We start from the raw sequence: 19,766 nt of genomic DNA on the forward strand, positions 1-19,766 counted from the left end.
CCGCTGAACTCAACCCCCCCCCCCCCCCGGTCCTGAATGTCTTTAAAATGAAACAATCAAAAAAGGAATCATGAATGACTAAAAAAAAAACCCCTCCACCACCACCTGTCCAGCAAGGGCCCAACCTTCATCTTGCCTAAGGTGACCAGATGTCCTGCTTTCCGCAGGACAGTCACACTTTTTCATAATCTGTCCCGCGTCCTGCGCCGTTTCAAAAATGTCACAATTTTCTTCCTTCTTCCCTCTCTCTCTCCCCTCTCTATGGGGACGGTGGAAGGAAACAGCGAAGCATCTTGGGGTCATCCTGGGCGGGTTGTACTTCCTGTATCTCCCAGCTCAGGGTAGGCCTCACGCTCGCGATGAGATTCCTGAAGAATTCTTTGGAATGGAGTGAGGGGATCCGGCTGCGGCAGCCTGTTACTGCTTGCTTGCAGGACACGGCCTGGGCACCGGCAGCCTGTACATCGCTGAGAAGTGAGGCCGTGAGAGAGAGAAAAAAACAAAACTTTTTAGTGCCCCATCCCCATAAATGGTTTCCCGCTTTAGCAATGCTGAAATCTGGTCACTTTTATTTCTTGTCCCAAAGCTTTCACTAGCTTCCTGAGTTGAGTCATTCAAATCAGTTGAGCCATTCAAATCTCTAGGAAGTATCATTCCAGACAGCAGGCACTGTGACATTAAACATGCTTCTTGGGTCTCCCAAGATAACGTTGATTCAATATTTATGTTAAACTATTTCCTATTTATTTCATGCCACTAAAGACACCTACTACCTACAATAATGGTATCTAAGAATTTACAATATCCATGATTTAGAAACCTAGAAGATTGATGGCAGAAAAAGACCTCATGGTCCATCTAGTCTGCCCTTATACTACTTCCTGTATTTTATCTTAGGATGGATATATGTTTATCCCAGGCATGTTTAAATTCAGTCACTGTGGATTTACCAGCCATGTCTGCTGGAAGTTTGTTCCAAGGATCTACTACTCTTTCAGTAAAATAATATTTTCTCATGTTGCTTTTGATCTTTCCCCCAACTAACTTCAGATTGTGTCCCCTTGTTCTTGTGTTCACTTTCCTATTAAAAACACTTCCCTCCTGAACCTTATTTAACCCTTTAACATATTTAAATATTTCTATCATTTGATATTCTTAATCCAATGTTTATTTCTGACTCGCTCATTGTTCCTGTTGCTCATTCTAAATGCATTTAGCTAGTTTGTACTAAGTTTATTGTAGTTTGCCAACAATTAACCTAAATTAAAGCTATTGCTAATTATTGTGGTTTGTGGGAAATATTATTTCAACCTAAGTAAAAGCTTACTCGTGGCCTTCTCATACTTGGGCTGAGATGAAAGCAAAGCAACGGACAGAGAATAGAAATATGGCCAAGGGATAATGGCACTTTCTTTAACAGTTGCTTCTTCTTAGCACTCACTTATTTAACAATGTGACACATTTCAAAACAATTGATTTAAGAGTTATAAGAAAAAATATCTATCACTATAGATCTTCTCAGGTATCTTAACAGGTGGAAACTATTTCTGAACGTTTGTCTAAAATTGGATTGAACTTCAGCAATTTTGCACTTCATTTTGAAATGAGTGGAATTTTCTGCCCAATGATGGCAATTATAATCTCCCCGTTATCTTCAAGAAGTATCTTATTCTATTGGAGTAAGGGCCTTTACTATCGCCCCCAAACGATAAGTTATTTAGAGATGGAAACTCATATTAATCTTTATTTATTTGTTTGGTTTGTCAAGTATGTATTGGTGGTATACAAAGATATAATAATATTTATATACATACTAGTAAAAGAGAAATATTAGAGCAGGGGACGGAAGGCACTCTGATGCACTTATGCATAAATAGGCAGGAGAATTCCTGCTCCAGGAACCAGGAGCGTAAAACCTTCGGAGCGTTCCAACCCACGTGCTTGAACAAGGGAGCAGCGCCAAAAGCGTATGCGCCGAAGATTTGCAGAGAGGGAGATTATCGAGGGCTGAGCAATAAAAGAGCGGGGGCTTTGGAAGCACTTCCGGCTCGGAGCGCTTTGGATCCGGGGTAGACCAAAACCATAGAGATGATCTTGATGAAGAAACTTCCGGTTTACTTCCGGAAGACCCTACCTGCAGAAAGGAGAGGGGGGAAGAAAAACAGAGAAGAGGCGGGCCGGCCTCGGAAAGCGGGTAGGCCGCAATTCTCATTTAAATTCTACGCTCTCGTCGGAGTAAGTTCAAACAACCCTTCGCGGCAGGTTGTAAGCCCGGAGCGGACGAGATGAAGAGAACGTCTCTGGGGCTTCTTTTTAACCGAGAGGGGATCCGGCTCGGGCTCCCCTTTCAAGCGTGCGGACTTTGGGGCCTGGAGGGCTTTTGAGAGAAAAGGCAAGAGAGCTTGTTTCTGGGCCGTTGGTTAGGATGTCCTAGAGGGTCCCTTGCCAAGGCGAGTTAACTTTTCAACGGGGCATCTGGGAAGGGAGAAATCTGGAGAAAGGCGGCCTCAGAAGCGGGGATCTTCGGGTCGGGGTGTGTGTGTGTGTATGATGCCTCGGCAGTTCTTGGTGCCCTACAACAGGGGTCTCCAATCTTGCTTGGCCCCTTTAAGACTTCCTCTGAATTCTGGGAGTTGAAGTCCACAAGTCTTAAAGGGGCCAAGGCTGGTGACCCCTGCCCTACACCGTTTATTGTTATTATTACAAATAAGACGTCATACCTCAATTCACAGGGTTTGGTTATTAAAAGGTACTTTTCTTTCAGGTGCAGTATCTTATATACATAGGTTTATCAGAGTGACCAACAAACCTGGAAAACAGGGAAATCAGGGAATTATCAGGGGATTAGGGAAACATCAGGGGATTAGTGAGAAAAACGGAATAAATCAGGGGGAGAAAACCAAACTGTATTAAAATGTTTAAAAGTCAGGGAAAAATCATGTTAAAAACAAAACAAAACGGATTGCGCTGCTTGGCAGAGTCAAGCAAAAATGAGCATAACTGGCAACAACTTGCTTCCTCAGCTATCCATATTTCTCCACGGCTTAGCCGTTTGATATGGCGTCATCTACGACTGCGCCTTAACTAGATTGCAAGTTGCAGGGAAATGTTAGAGAAGTATCAGGGAATTTCAGAATGCTTTCTCCCTGGATATTCTGGTTTATGTTGTCTTTACAGTTTGGCAATTGCTCCTAAATTGTCTTTTTAAAAGGATGGATTGTCTTTCCCACCTGGCCTGAAGAAAACTCCAAAACTTTGCAGACTGTTCCTTTCATTCAAGGAAGATTGGAAAGGGAAGGTGGCAAATGCTTTGCCACGCTGATAGTTGGAAACTCCTGAAAGTTGATGTTAAGCATCTTTGATAGATTAGAATAGAATTGAATTCTTTATTGGCCAAGTGTGATTGGACACACAAGGAATTTGTCTTTGGTGCATATGCTCTCATTGTACATAAAAGAAGTTATTTGTCAAGAATGGTGAGGTATAATACTTAATGATTGTCATAGGGGTCAAATAAGCAATGAGGAAACAATATTAATAAAAATCAAAGATACAAGCAACAAGTTACAGTCATACAGTCATAAGTGGGAGGAAATGGGTGATTAGAATGATGAGAAAAAACTAGTGGTAATAGTAGTGCAGACTTAGTAAATAGTTTGACAGTGTTGAGGGATTTATTAGTTTAGTTATTATTAGCGGGGGGAAAAAGACTACTAGCGTCTGCATTTTTTGGTTGGGTTACTGAGGAGGGTGTCTCATTTGGAAAGAATTGGTCCTTCTGGATATTATTGAAGGAAATCTCTAAGAAAATAAATGTTTAAGAAAAATTTTAAAATGACTGTTGACTTATCCTGACAGCAAGTGTTCCTAAAATGAAATTAAAGTGATTTAGAAAAAGTAATTTACAGTAATGATATCTGGTGAGGAAGGTGGGTTTGGCTTGATTTTTATAATTTTAATGTATTTGTTTTTATCTCTATAGTATGCAAATGAAGGCTTTATTCTTGTATACTTTTCCATAGTTACATCTTCTGTTTATCAAATTTGACTTTAAAGTTTTCTGAATTGCCAAATATAAACAAATTTATAGCAAATTCAATAATTTCAGTATGTTACGTAATTAAATATTTCTTTTTGTCTGACAATTATTTGATAAACTTCAAATGCGCCTCTTTAATTCATTATCCATCAAAGTAAGAAACTTCAGGGGATTTCAGTTCCTGTAATTCCTTAAAACCATGACTATTTATTATGCTAATCTGGGATTATGGACATCTTGAGAACACCGGGTTTAGGTACGTGTTTTTACACTATATACAAATATATAAATCTCATCACGTTTCCTTTGCCATTTTTAAACCTACAAAATAAGTGATGTTCCTGCAAAATTGCTGCAACCTCTTGATAATTTGATTTTGGGAGGCTATGATAATAAATATATTGAAGTCATTTTTAATCTTTCTTGAGCTAGCAAATTGCCAAACTAATGGCCTTAATATCCATCATCTCAGAATAAGCTTTACTGAAGATAAATCAAATGTAAATGGTAACCAAAGGGAAGCATTGCTTCATTTAGCCATTTGTGCACTGAGAGTGTCTCAGCAAGCATGCAAATACAAACTATTTGCAAAGCTGTTAGCAGTACAAGTTCAACAAAAAAAATTGTGATAATAAATTCCTCCTTTCCTCATCATGCTAGAAATTATAATCAGCTATTAAAAGTTCAAAGATATTAGATTAATGACATATAGCATGTGGCCGTCTTGTTTTACGACTGTTATCCTTACTATTGGTGATGCTAGCCTTGGGCTGTTGGGAGTTGTATCCCAACAGATACAAGACAGAGTCACAAAGGCCATCCTCTTAACCGTTCTTCAATGCAGTGCTGAAATTGCCAGGCTGCTGGAAGACAAATAATAAGAGGCTCTTGCTTCTCTGCCACATTTGAATTTTTTGAGCATTAAAATATATACAGGTAAGTCCTTGACTTAGTTATTAGTTTAACTAAGTTATATTGACACTGAAAAAAATGACATGACCGGTCGCAGCATCCCTACAGTCACGTATTTTATGATTGTAAACGGCATCCCCTCAGTCACATAATCAAATGATTGTAGCAGCATCCCCTTGGCCGCATAATCAAAATTTGGCAACCAGCATGTATTTACAATGGTTGCAGCATCCTCAGGTCATGAGATTGCCATTTGCAACCTCCCCCAGTTGGGTTTTGAAAACAAAGTCAGAGGGGGGTGGGGGGTGAATATGCTTAACAATTGCAGTGCTTCATTTAATTTTGGCAAAAAAATGTCATAAAATTGAGAACAATTCACTAAAGCTACCTTTCCTAGTAACAGGAATTATGGTCCCAATTGTGGTCCTAAATCGAATATTATCTGTAGTTTATTAAAACAAAGTTCGGACTACATATATTCTTTGTATGAACTGTACTCAATGCAGTATGTTTATTTATTTTTTAAAAATAAATTTTTATTATAATACAAAGATTAAAAAGAGCAGGCATATGGTGTTGTACATATTGTATCATTCCACAATATAATTGTTATTTGTATAGTTGTTGTAGTTACATTCTAAAATATATTATACAGAGCTGCCACTAATTCCCCCTCCCTCCCCGTTGAACTGTTAGCCACACAGTTCTTTTTTTAAATATATTAATATACAGCTTATGGCATCAGCAGTTATCGAACATTTGTTCTATCATTCAATTCATCTAAAGTCAGATTGATTTGATCTTAATTTTGTGTCTCGGATTGATTTAAAGAACATCTAGTTTATTTGCAGTATGTTTAAACTGTTTGGTTTATTATTTGTTTTTAATTTTTTGGTAGCTGCCCTGAGCTGCACAGTAAATGGACAGCTATATAAATTGATAGAATAAATAAATGTCAATATCAACTTCCTTACAGATTTCTTTTGTATTCAATGCAGATTTCTGTTTGTGTGTGATACATGCATGCGCTAGAGAGCAGAATGGGAATATATTTAAGGTCTTGCTTGGTCATATTGGTTACCATATATGCCATTTTCTCAGTTCCTAAGAAGTTTAATAAAGCTTCTGGTGTGTGCCAGGCTGCAAAATAGTGTCTTTCTATTTTTGGTGTTATTGTTCTGAACATCTATGAAAAATAGAATGGAATAGTGGAAATTCAGCTTATTGAAGGGATTGTGTATAAACTGTAATAAAGGGATCTGCTTTGACTGCATACAAATATTACAATACAAAAAGTATTTCAATATTAATATAGTTATTATAAAATATACAATATTATACATCTGCATAATTATATAATACAGTATTATAATGCCAAATATGTTAATAATATAAAATATATTACTAATATTAATATTAATATGTAATGTATTATAAACATTTTAATAATACAAAAAGTGGTAAGTAACATGTATGCTTACTTTTCTTGGTAAATATTAATGTAAATATTTTGAGAATACATTTGTCAAAAATCATTATCAGTTTATAGTAATTGTGAATAGGTTTTTAATTTTTTTTACTTCAGTTTCATTTAAAATTTATATAGGTAGAAGAATACATGTTCACTTATAGCACAGAAGAGCATGTTCCCAAATTCTTCCACTTTGAGTCGTCCACCTTTTCCACTAGAACACCAACGATATAATCTCATTAATCTTCCAGTAAACGTACCTCCAGTTGTCTTTCATCAGCCACTTCAGAGAACAACGTGAGTCTGGTATCATTTTAATATGAAGTTTATCAGACATACATTTTCAGAACAAATCATGTGGGGTAGCAAATGTTGAAATGTTGAAAATGCAAATTATTATAGAAAGGTAGTCATGTATGCATGTGTGTGTGTAAAAGGGAAAGTTGTGTAATCAGTTTGAACAGTTTGTGATTCTTTTATAAAATATTTCTAATTTTAGGGTAGATACGGATGTGTTTTATAAAAGAATCACAAACTTAATTATTTAAATAACAGTTTAATTGAGTGTATAAACAATGTCTGTCTGTATGTCTGTTTGGAAGACATTTTACAAATAGGGAAATCCGGCCATAAGTCACTAGGGTTGTGAGTCAAGGCATCGAGGTGACTGGAAGCAATTTTATGATCTTTTTTTGCAGTGGCCATTAAGTGAATGCCGCAGTTGTAAGTGCAAATATTTTTAAATGGGTATTTTTTGCTGGCAAAAAAACATTGTGAATCGTGGTCACATAGAAACATAGAAGACTGACGGCAGAAAAAGACCTCATGATCCATCTAGTTTGCCCTTATACTATTTTTTGTATTTTACCTTAGGATGGATATATGTTTATCTCAGTCATGTTTAAATTCAGTTACTGTGGATTTACCAACCACGTCTGCTGGAAGTTTGTTCCAAGGATCTACTACTCTTTCAGTAAAATAATATTTTCTCATGTTGCTTCTGATCTTTCCCCCAACTAACTTCAGATTGTGCCCCCTTGGGGTTCATGCCCCCATGACTGTGCAATGCCATGATTGGTCATAAAGGTAACTAGTTGCCAAGTGCCATACTTGCAGTCATGTGGCCATGTGGAGGGGGGTTGACGTGACCATAATCAACAGCAGAGAGTTCTTCTTGGGCTGTAAAGCACCTGCTCTCTGGCCACTGTAAATGTGAATGATCAATAAGCAACTGGTCATAAGCTGAGGGCTGCCTATAATGTAAAAATAAAATGAAAAAGCAAAAGAACAAAAAAAGAAGTATGAAATAAATGGACCAGAGATTTAGAAACACAATAAAATTAAGTAAATTAAAATAAATTTTCAAAGCAACTCTAATACAATTCTGATGTTAAGACCTTAGTAAGTTTCATAAGCAGTAATATTGCATTTTAATATCCTTAGACCTCTCGTGAATGGTACTCCTTCAGCCATCCCTCCTATTTCACCACCACACTTTGCCTCCCAAAATGATAATCCATCGCATCGATCAAGTACACCTATGTTATTCCGGCGCAGAAAGTACGTAAGATATATAAATGTCAGGAAGAATTATATTTGTGGAACCAATGTCTTGTTGTGCATTTGCTTTTCATTTACATTTTGATATTTGTTGCCTTGTAAGTTTGAAACTAGCAGGTATCATAAGATGAGCCACACATTTCACATTTCATGTGACACTATATTAAAGATGAACAAACTGAAGCTCCAGAGATTTCACCATCTCCAAAGATTGAAGGCAACCTCTTCCAATCCAAAATTCCCACTGAATTATAATTTTTAATACAATTAACATTAAATATTAGATACCTTTAAATGAAAACAAATTTAGTTTTATCTTTGTTCTGGTCCTGTCCTAAGTTTTAAAATGTTTGAATATAAATAGCAATGGAATTTTTCTAAATTTCCACAATTCCGCAATTCTCCAGTACTGAGCTAGAATAGAATTCTTTATTCTTTATTGGCCAAGTGTGATTGCACACAAAAGGAATTTGTCTTTGGTGCATATGGTCTCAGTGTACATAAAAGCAAAAAAAAAAAAGATAAATTTGCCAAAAACCACGAGGAACAACATTTAATGATTGTCATGGGGCAGTGATAGTGAACCTTTTCCCCCTCGGGTGCCGAAAGAGTGTGGGCGTGCACTATTGCACATGCGCGAGTGCCCACACCCATCATTCAATGCCTGGGGAGGGTGAAAACAACTTCTCTCGCTCCTTGGAGGCCCTCCGGAGGCTGGAAATGGCCTGTTTCCCAACTTCTGGTGGGCCCAATAGACTCATGTTTTGCCCTACCCAGGCTTCAACAGCTTCACTGGAGCAGGGAGAGGGTACAAATGTCCTCCCCCATCCCCTCCGGAGGCTCTCTGGAAGCCAAAAACGCCCTCCCAGAGCTTCTATGTGAGCCAAAAATTAACTGGCTGGCACATAAATGCATATTGGAACTGAACTAGGGCAAAGTAGATATGGCTCCGCGTGCCACTTGTGACACCTCTGCCATAGGTTCGCCATCACTGTCATAGGGGGTCAAATAAGCAATGAGGAAACAATCAATATTAATTTAAAAAGTTCAGAAAAAGGTTTAGAAAAGTTAAGAGGCTCAGTGTGTACTGTGACCTAGGATATTATTCGACTAGATCCAGTGTGAATGGAGTTTTATTCAGAATGATTCTGCTGTGAGAATTTTTTTCTTCCCTTGCATTCCTTAGAACAATGATGGCTAACCTTTTTGGGACTGGGTGCCCAAAGCGTGCATGTTTGCAAATGCATGCACACCCACCCGAACTCCCAAAATGCAATGTGTGCATCCCTGCACATGCGCCCTGGCCCCACACATGCACCCCTGCACATGTGCCCTGCCCCATGCATGCATGTGCAGCAGAGTGAACTGGGGCGATAGCTCGCGTGCCATCATGGCCTTAGAACTTACATCCCCATAACATGTTCTTGGATATTCAAAGCACATAGGGAATCTGAATTAGTTGCAGGGAAGACTGGTGGTAAATTGTTTAAATGTTCTTCCATTTCATTGGTGAGAATGTTTCAATGGCTCAAAAACTATCTTGACATAGAAAGTCCTTCCATTTTTAGAGAAACAAACACTATATATTTTATTGATTGATTGATTGATTGATTGATTGGATTTGTATGCCGCCCCTGTTCGAGGATTCAGGGTGGTTCATAACATATCAGAACAACATAACAATACATCTAAAAATCCAATTAATATAGTTAAAAAGGCTTAAAAACTCTAATGTAATTTTTAAAAAAATCATCACCATTCATTCAACCAAACATACTAAACTTCATTGATCAGGGGGCTAATTCCAAGTCTGCTTTATTTTAACTTGGTGATTACCTCACTGGATAATGGAGGTCTCTCATATGCAAAGGTTGGAGATTTTCACATTGGTATATGCCTCCATCTGTAATAGGATTTATTTTTTAAATGTCTGTATGTGTGGCTTGCTTTGTGTTTCTTGTCTTTCTAGTAACAATATTAAAAATGTCAGTAAAGGAGTATCAGTTTCCTAGAACCACAAGTCAAAAGTGGTTAATCACTTAACGTACTGTGGGAAATGAAATATATAAGCCAAACTGCATCAGAGGAATCTGACATGTGTGTATCAGAGGAATCTGTATCTGTTTTTAAAAAATGCATTAGGGTTACTTGCATGATCAACCTATATTTTTGTGTAATTTGGATGATGGTAATAGTCAATGGAAATATTTAGAACCTAACGTAGGTTAAAGTTCAGTTTGTATTTGAACCTGATACTTCAATCAAAAGAAAAGAAAACTTTGGCTTAGACTATCAACTTGTATTCAAGATGTAACTAATTGAAATAAATGTTTTTCTTATATAAGCATGGGTAGAATTACTGCAGTGTTTTAAAAGTATCTTTATGCTTCTCAAGGCTTGTGCTTTATCTGTTACATTATCAACTACATGTATATGGCATTCAACTTAATTAAGTAACTGAATCATTTAATTATTACAACAGTGAGCTATCCAGAATATTTTTTCCAAGACTTTGTGTTGATTTTAATTGGCCATTTGAATGCCAAAAAACCCAGATGCCTGAAAATTCACTTGGCTGCATATCTGTTCCCCTTTATCGGGGATTGTAGAGCACCAGCATTTTTATCTGCTACTAAATAGATACGGTCAATAATATTCTTGCTCTGAAATTTCACTAAAGATCACCTTAAATTACTGATTATCTATTTTCAGGAGAGTATTCCTTTTATATAACATTGGTGCATTTTCACTTTTTCTTGTAATCTCACTAGAAGCCTAATGATTATTCAGATTTTTTTGTGGGCTACTGCTTTGTCTCCCAAGTCACATCAATAAGCCTTTGTCAAAGCTTTTGTGCAAAGAGAATCACCCATTGAAATCTTTTTTATGGGCATAAAATTTGTCTTGTATGCAGCGGCTGCTGCCTTGATTAAAAAAAATAATGGCAAGATCTCCTGTATGAATGGCAGGAACTTTTGTCAGTATTTCAGTAATTGAAAGTGTGAATCTTTATTTTCAGATCACAGCATTTTAATTAACAACACATTTGCTTGATTAGTATTAAACAAGTGTGTTGTTTATTGTGAATATTGTAGTCTAAAAATAATAAAATCATATCAAGCATATTGAGGCTGCTGAAAGCAAGATGTTTTGTAATACACAATTGTTGCTTTCATATATAAATAATGTGAAATGAAATAGAGGTTCTTTTTTGCTCAGATCAAACATTTTACTGTCTGTACAATCTAAACCTACACAGACAGTTTCTTCATTTTGAACGGCTGTTGTGGTAAGTTTTTCCATCTCTTCTATTTTTCTTATCACCCTTATCACTGGGTGCAAATTGGACACAACTTCTCACTAAGGTGCACTTTGTAAGATGTGAACTTATTCTTTTGGATAGGGAGTACTTAAAAAACAGTATGGTTTGTCTAAGATTGTCTTCATTGGATTAAACTTTCAGTAAGAAAACTTGTATTTAATCTATCACTTTTCCATGGGGCACAATTGGGTTCCCTGTTTAAAAGAATTTGGCACATCCTTATAAAGCATAATGCACAGTTTTGGAATATTCACGTTAATCTGAAGTATTTACAGTTGAGGTTTTTGTTGCGTGTTTTAAATGGAATAAATCAAATCTTTTTATGTTTTTAGGAGGTTGAAAGAAGAAGATGTCCCTTATGAAGTAAAGCGTCAGCGATTTCATTCACCACATTGTGAATTAACTTCAGCTAACCAATTAGTGCCTTTAATAGAAGATCATAGATATTCATTCCCTGGATCAATTTCTTCACCATTATTTCAAGCACATTACATCTCTGATTTAACAGGATGTGTGCCACCTTTACAAGAACCATCCTTTAATAGCGCTGTAGATGCTACACTTCCTGTAGCCAAAGATAAGGTAAGATTTAAAATAATTTTGGTTATAATATTATAAAGTCCTACACTTATGTAAAAAACCCCAAACATATAAACTGCGTGAAACCAGGCTTAATAGCAGTGACTGCGAGAGGGATCTTGGAGTCCTAATGGACGAACAGCTAAACATGAGCCAGCAGTGTTCAGCAGCCGCCAAAAAAGCCAATGCACTCCTGGCGATACAATCTAGATCAAACAAGATCCACTCTACAAAGCCTTAGTAAAACCACGCTTAGAGTATTGCATCTAGTTTTGGTCACCACACTATAAAAAGAGATATTGAGACACTAGAAAAAGTGCAGAGCAGAGCAACCAGGATGATTAGGAGACTGGAGACTAAAACATATGAAGAACAGTAACAGGAACTGGGCATGGCTAGTATAGTGAAGAAAAGGACCAGGGGAGACACAATAGCAGTGTTCCAGTGTTGAGGGTCTGTCACAGAGAGGAAGGGGTTTTCCAAAGCACCCGAAGGACAAAAGGGAATAATGCAGGGAAACTGATCAAGGAGAGATTCAACCTAGAAATAAGGGGGGACTTTCTGACAGTGAGAGCAATCAACCAATGGAACAGTTTGCCCTCCGAAGTTGTGGCAACTTCATCACTTGAGACTTTTAATAAAAAACTGTTACAAGCACAAAGTCTCAGGCTGGCTTAATGCACTTCTTACAATTGTGAATCAGTTTATAGAAACTCTACATTCCTGGAATTTCTACAGATGTAGAAGAGAAAATGTAGATAATGATTCAACATTTTCTTTAAATTAGAAATTTTAAAATGAAAAAAAAATCACACCCTCCTCCTAGAGAAGTCTTTGTTTCTGATCCTAATTAAAGTGGGTGGAAGGAGGGTGTGTTTCGTGTTGTATTAATCTTCTCATCCAGACTAAGGACTATTATAGTAGCAAAGGTTTTCCACTGCTTATTGCTGAATAGCAACAATTTTAAAGGTCAATTTCTATCAGGTTATCCAAAAATCAGTATTCAGTTAGAATAAAACCCAATTTGTTTTTGATTGACTCCAACTTCCAAGAATAAATGTTTTTTGGTCTTGTAATTGATGTACTGCTTAACTTCATAGACCTGAAATAATTAACCCTGCTCATCAGGATCTAGATAATGTGTTATTTGTAAGACAGATCTAGTATGAACCAAATAAAGAGCAATGTAGGATTGATGACTTTTATCCTAAAAAAGTTGTTGACATTCAATAAGAGTTAAAAGACTGGATTAATATTTATACATTAAATGTAAGTTTTGTTTTTTTATACATAAAGTTAAGTCAACAAGTACTGGAGTTATTTCAAGCATGTCAACAACAAACGCACGACTTGAACAAAAAAGAGCTTTGCCGCACTCAACTCCAAAGGGAAATTCAGCAGATCTTTCCAAGTATGTTGCAATTCTGTATATTTATTGTTTTCTACTTAAACTTTTTGGTATTTGAGTTCTTTCAAAGAAGAACATAATTTTTAAATTATTTTTTCCCTGCAGATAGTAGGCTCTTTTTGGTTGGATCTTCACTGAATGGATTTGGTACTCGTAGCAGTGATGGTGATTTGTGCCTAGTGGTTAAAGAGGAGCCAGTAAGTACAGGAAAAAAATATATAAATATCCATATTTGTTAAAAGAGAGCACTTAAAGGGAGATAAATACAGAAGAACAAGTAAAACTAGTTTCTAAATATCAAATTTATCAATAAGGTGTAGGTTGAGCTTATGCAACGTATTCATTGAAAATAGCTGTTCATTCAAATGAGTATCTAATGATTTCCAAGTAACACTTCGGGCAAGAAAACAGAAAAATAAAAGCAATATTAATATGGTATAATATGAATAATATATTACTCTATCTCTATTGGATGTACAGTATAAGAATTCTCCATGTCTATGCTTGCATGATTTGTATAAATTTTCTTGTTTACATGATAGAAATACTTTTCTATCTAAGAAAAATAGAGAACTGCCTTACTGCAGCCACAACGTATTTAAGATCGCAAGAAGGACATATCCTGCATGCTGTTTTTCTGTAGCAAAAATAAGACAATTAGTGGGGTGAGCTCTGCAATTTTAAAGAAGCTGTGTCCTTGCAAAAATGGAAAATAAAACCCCACCAGATAATTTGAAAGAAATCATTTAAGTTAAAAGGGTGGTTTGGTGCATTACATGCTACATTAGTTTTAATAACATTTTTAGAAGGCATTCACATCAGTAGTAAAAGCCACTAATAAGTGACTTTTGAAACAATAATTATGCAAATACCGATCATATAGAGGGTTCAGTTTATATACTAAGAAATACTGCCTAACTACCGGTTCTGATTTAATTTTATTTGTCTGTTTTGTTGTTTGGATATTTGAAGTAGTGTGTGAATGTGACAAATAGCTTAAAGCAAATTTGGGAGGGGGACTGTGAAATACCACTTAAATGATTTATATAGCCATTAAAATGACTTATTTTTATGGAGACATGGATACTATTATTAACAAAAGGAAATGCTTGGGGAGTTGTAAAAGAGATCAGAAAGAATTGAGCCCTATTTTCTATTGATCCAAACAATTGCTATAATCGCAATACAATGTGGCAAAAATTACTTTTCTTGAATGACTTGCTTTTACAAGCTTCTGCATTTTAATAAATGAAATTATTGTGTGTGTGTCCATGTGTGTTTTAAACTCAGTCTAACACTCTCTGGAATTCTAAATGCATTGATTGCCCAATGTTCTAAATTTCCTTGGGACTTTACATGATAGAAGAAAAACTCCTGGAATAGTGGTTGAGCTTTGGCTCATGGGCTGCTCTAAGATTTGGACCTCTGAGCTTGTTCCTCCTATCCTCTAATGAACATAGTGCTTTCATCTTCTGGGTTTACTCCTTTTCTTTCTCACCTCATGCATTCATTTGATGAACTGTTTCCCCTTGAAGAATCAGAGTGTTCTACCATATACACATTCAAATACCTCCATCTTCAAACATTATTAAACATCATTAAAACATTAATGACTAATTTATTTTAGATGAATCAGAAGACTGAAGCAAGACACATACTCAGCGTACTCCAAAAACACTTCTGTAGGAAGCTTTGTAAGTTCTAGATTATGTTTAGTGAAATGAATATTGTTAATTTGTTTATAGTTTTCAGTAACAGAAATATGCACGTAATGAATTCTTGAGTTAGTGGCCCTTGTTTGGATTTGAAATGTGTGTGTGTGTGTGTGTGTGTGTGTGCGCATGCACATGCGCGTTTGTGCTTTCTTGTCATGTCTTACCATTTTAGCATGTCTTACCATTTTAGAATAGTTCAAAAAACAAGTTTTTGATGAAGATTTCTGTGTTATATTTCTAGGAAAATACAATATTATGCTCTTTTCAACCAGTGGGGGGTGGGGGGGGGAATTAGTGCAATAGATTTGAGCCGCGAAAAAAGGAAGCTCAGCTCAACTTTTTGCTGAGGGTGCAAAGAACAAAAAGTTGTGACACCGGAAGCTGAGCTTCATTCTTCCCACCTTCCAAGTTTTTCCGGAAAAGTTTTTCCGGAAAGGTTTGGAGCAAACACGCAGCAGGTGAGCTTTACAGCTCTCGGGCAGCAGGAAGGGCTCAGTCCTGAGGTGGGCTTGCAGGGGCAGCAGGGCCAGGCAGCTCTGGCGTGCGGACGGCAGCAGGGCGGGCGGTGAAGACGCTGCCATCAAACGGGGATCAAACTAGGAGCAGGAGGGTGCCGGCACCAGGCAGTAGCCGCGGGGTGGCGGCAGGGTGGTCAACTGTGAGTGGGAGCTCCAGGGCGAAGGCACCGATGGCGGCGGCTGGACGTGTTGCTGGACGCTGTACACGCTGCTCTGGGCGTGGGACTGGCACTGGCCTGCTGGCTGGGCTGGGATGGAAGTGCCAGCCCCATGCCCAGCGCAGCACCAGCATGTACGACGTCCAGCAAGACGTCCAGCTGCCGCCATTGGTGCGTCGGCCCTGGAGCCCCCTCTTGCAGCCGACCACCCTGCTGCTGCCCCACGGCTACTTCCCGATGCCAGGGAGAGAGAGAAAGAAAGAGAGAGAGAGAGAGAGAGAGAAGGCAAGCAAAAGAGAGAGAGAATGAGAGTGAATGAGTGAGAGAGTGAGAGAGAGAGAAATCAAGAGAGAGAAAGCAAACGAGAAAGAGAGAAAGAAAGCAAGAGAGAGAGAGAGAGAGAGAGAGAGAGAGACTATATTATTAACTATATGTATAATATGTACTGTCCTAGAGTGTCATTTTTGGTCATTTTGGTTGGTGGCGTGCCCCAGGATTTTGTAAATGTAAAAATTTAGATTAAAGCAACATGTATTTACACTGACTGTTAAGGCAGTATCCTGTACAAAATAATGCTTTTATGAATAACAACGATGCACTGAGTTCTCATGAAGTTATTTGTGCACACACATACATACATAGAGTTTATTTGTAGACTGTACAGAGTTCTTTTGTGAGAGAAATGGGCAGTTTCTATATTAGATGGATATCTAATGGTGGTGGATAAAAATCCTGAAGCACTTCTGAATAATTTTCAAGACATGCAATTCAATTTGTTGTGTTTATTGATATTTCTTGATTTCTTGATATTTCTATGCTGCTTTAATCATAAATTCTTTGATAATAAAAATATACAATTATAGCAGTTGTAATAAAGATTAAATTAAGAACCTGGTAGTCAGTAAAATACAATAGCAGCAAGCCATGCTACCTAAAGATACAAAGGTCTATCAACAGAATGTAATTTCAAGTTTCCTCTTGAAAGTCAGTCATGGAAAATATCTATGTGGTCGCTAAGATTAAATGATTTGATGGCACATAATCCAAGCAGAAAGGGGGTTATCCATTCATGTAGAAAATCTCTACAAATTGAATAAAAACTCTGCATAAATGATGCAGTAAAGCCTAAGAAGTTCTATGCAATAAAATCACTAATTAAATTTTATCTATTTATTTAATTACATCTGAGCAACATGAAACTGTATAGGAAATATGTTCTGATAAATTTTCTCCTGCAAAATAGCATATTAAAGACGTTACAGGAGTTTTTCATTTTCTTTACAGCAAGCTACATTGAGAGACCTCAACTAATCCGAGCAAAAGTGCCAATAGTAAAGTTCAGGGATAAAGTCAGGCAAGTAACTGCAATTATCATTTTTTTCATATATTCATTCAGACAGGGTGGACTTACTAGTATGGTACCTGTTTCTTAGAGTTTTCTTATAAATCTGCCATTTGTTTTCTCATTGGTATAGTAATGGTGACAATTACTTGCAAATGTTATAATGAATAGAACTATTCCATTATTTCAGTGAAGTTTAAAGATTCTTTTTTCCTGATATTTTGTCTGCATGCTTTTATTATTAGAGAAGTGGCTGAAGTTGCAATGGCTGACCCAGGCCAATAATAAAGTTTGTTCCATTTAATATTTTAACAATTCAAAAGAAAAAAATAGTGGAACTTGTAGCCTTCCACATACCACAGTCCCACTAGCCCAATATCATGCCCGAAAATGCACTCCTATACAGTGAGAGCAAATTAGGGAGTGGAACTATGAAGCAAGAAAGCTTTATGAAGCTAGGGCGTGTCATTTAATGGGATGAAAATTAATTTTTACAATTTTTTTCAGTGAGGGATTCTTACACCAAGAATTCAAATCTGTTATTTTTGCAATTGCACAATGTTTAGCTTGGTATGGTAAATTCATGTCTGAGTATATACCCCAGAAAAGTCTCTTGTAACCCAAATACTACTATCTTTATCTTCTCAAAATTACAAAGTTGTAACCTTGTGCTACAAAAAATAGTTTTTCCCTGCATTTATCTTATCTAGCTAAGCAAAAAATAATCTATGAAATCATAAACTAACATCAGAAAGCAATTATCTGTAATTATCTGAGTTACAAAAATGTTTAAGCAAGTTCCATCAAGCCTTGTTTGGATATGTTCTTAGACATCAGCCGTCGAATTGCTTCTGGCCTCTGATATAACTCTCAGGTTTCTCATGTGTATGCACACAGCTGCTTGTTGCTGCTGTGACCTGTTTCACACGTCTATTGATTGGTCATGACAGAGCCATTGTGGTACTTGCATTGGTTTGTCAATATACTTGGAGAGCCCAGCTTGCTTTCCTTTTGGTGTGGGATGGGAGGGAAGACTTAATATCCCCTCCGTGGCCTGCCTGCTGCTCTCGCAATGCCTTGTGCAGTACGATGAAAGCATGCTTCACAATGGGGGAGATTGAGTCCCCTCTTCCTCCTGGAGCCCATTTCCTGCCCCACTCGCCCATGACAACTTTCTCTCTCTCTCTCTCTCTCTCTCTGATGAGAGGGAGAGAGGGAGATAGAAAAAGATGAGAGAGGGAGGGAGAAAGAAATATGGGAGAGAGAGTGCAGCAAAAAGTAAACAAAATGAAAAAAAAACCCACACTCATAGTAAGAACCCCTCAAATGAGGAAAAGTCAATTAATCATAAGTTTCATATCCGCATGACAAATAATCTACGGGGTCTCAAATTTCATTTTGTGTCATATAGACCCGAGCATAGGAGCAGGGTTAAATGTTTTTCCTGCCGTTGTTCAGGAGTTTATAGGCTTGGCCAAATTATCAGGAGAACCATATATTGACTTGTTTGTTTTTGAACATTCTGGCTACTCCATAGTTTATCAAGATTTCCTGATTTTATACCTTTCTTATAACATGCTATTTCTCAAAGGTTTGGTTAGCAACTATGATCAATGCATTGCACTCATTTTAATTATATTCAGTTTTTCAAGCTCTTCTACAATTCATTAAAATCTGTTTTCCCCAAGACCTTGATAAACGATGTGTCTGCTTAAATAAATGGCTTCCTAAGAAGCAGCACTTAATTGTTGCCTGGTCGCAGCAGTAGCACATTTAAAACAGCAGTGCCTTTGAACAAAAGCCAAGTGCATTTCATTTACCACTCAATATCAATGGTCCAATTGTGCAGTCTAAAATTCATAGGCAGAGCAAAGAGTGCCTAAGATATGCTGTCATGAGCACATGCTAATTTTACCCCACATGCTTACAAAAATAGGTACTTTAATACCTAAAATAGAGTATTTTGCAACTAGACTTGAATAGAGGACTTCATTATATAATTTCCACCCATTATGATCATGTACATAATCAAATACTTACATTAACCAAAATGCAAAGATGCACTTAACTGGACAAAATACTGATGTTTGTGATTGCCCTTTCGAAGCCCAGACTTTCCAATATTCTACTTTTTCCACCATGAGAGCATCTCTGTTCAAATACTTGAAAGAAAACTTTATTCCTCGTGAAGTGGGATATCTATCATCCTAATGAGTATATGAGGGTTATTGCCCAAGTCTATTTAAGCAGGACAGGGAGCGAAGCCAAAGAATTGAAGGGATTTAGGGATACTAAATTGTTGTGGTTTGCTCATGTCCTGCACAAATAATCATGGACTCAGAGGACGCAGAGACTAGGGAGGTGCGACACAGGCATCCTGTGTTTCTGGCACCAGAGATGGACAGTGAAGATGAGGGGACAGGGTCTTTGCATTTCCTGTCATGAGTGACTCGGGAAGTGATTCGGGAAGAGGAGGAGCCTCATCTGGATGCCAGAGAGCAGAGTGCATCCAGGAAGGAGGAATGGTTGGCTAAGAGGACAGTCACTTATGAGTATACTGGCTAATGGGTCACACCCTCAGGGTATTTAAGAGTGAGCAGAGCTCTGCCTAGTTGCAGAGAACAATGTGTTTCATTCTAGCAGCTAGTTCGTGTTATTTCAGCTTGCGTTCTTAGCTTTTTGAAGATCTCCAGAATTAAAGCATGCTCTCTTGGGCGTCTCGACTTCTGAATACTATTTTCA

The 19,766-nt window shown here is 37.3% G+C and overlaps 1 protein-coding gene across 12 annotated transcripts in view; it reads left to right on the plus strand.

The window, feature by feature from the left end:
- Positions 1-1,975: 1,975 nt before the first annotated feature.
- TENT2 (terminal nucleotidyltransferase 2) overlaps positions 1,976-19,766 on the plus strand; it is a 52,697-nt gene continuing 34,906 nt past the window's right edge. For 2 of the 12 annotated variants that reach the window (XM_070743235.1, XM_070743240.1), the window contains exons 1-8: positions 2,061-2,194; positions 6,558-6,719; positions 7,866-7,982; positions 11,637-11,886; positions 13,180-13,294; positions 13,397-13,488; positions 14,919-14,985; positions 16,967-17,036. In XM_070743235.1, coding sequence (XP_070599336.1) covers positions 6,595-6,719; positions 7,866-7,982; positions 11,637-11,886; positions 13,180-13,294; positions 13,397-13,488; positions 14,919-14,985; positions 16,967-17,036 — 836 coding nt within the window. In that variant the 5' untranslated portion in view covers positions 2,061-2,194; positions 6,558-6,594. Of the gene's footprint in view, positions 2,393-6,536; positions 6,720-7,865; positions 7,983-11,201; positions 11,272-11,636; positions 11,887-13,179; positions 13,295-13,396; positions 13,489-14,918; positions 14,986-16,966; positions 17,037-19,766 lie in introns of all 12 variants that reach the window. The other 10 variants (XM_070743244.1, XM_070743245.1, XM_070743246.1 and 7 more) reach the window with 10 other exon arrangements.

The sequence above is a fragment of the Erythrolamprus reginae genome, chromosome 2 (assembly GCF_031021105.1).
Source record: "Erythrolamprus reginae isolate rEryReg1 chromosome 2, rEryReg1.hap1, whole genome shotgun sequence".
Classification (NCBI taxonomy): domain Eukaryota; kingdom Metazoa; phylum Chordata; class Lepidosauria; order Squamata; family Dipsadidae; genus Erythrolamprus; species Erythrolamprus reginae.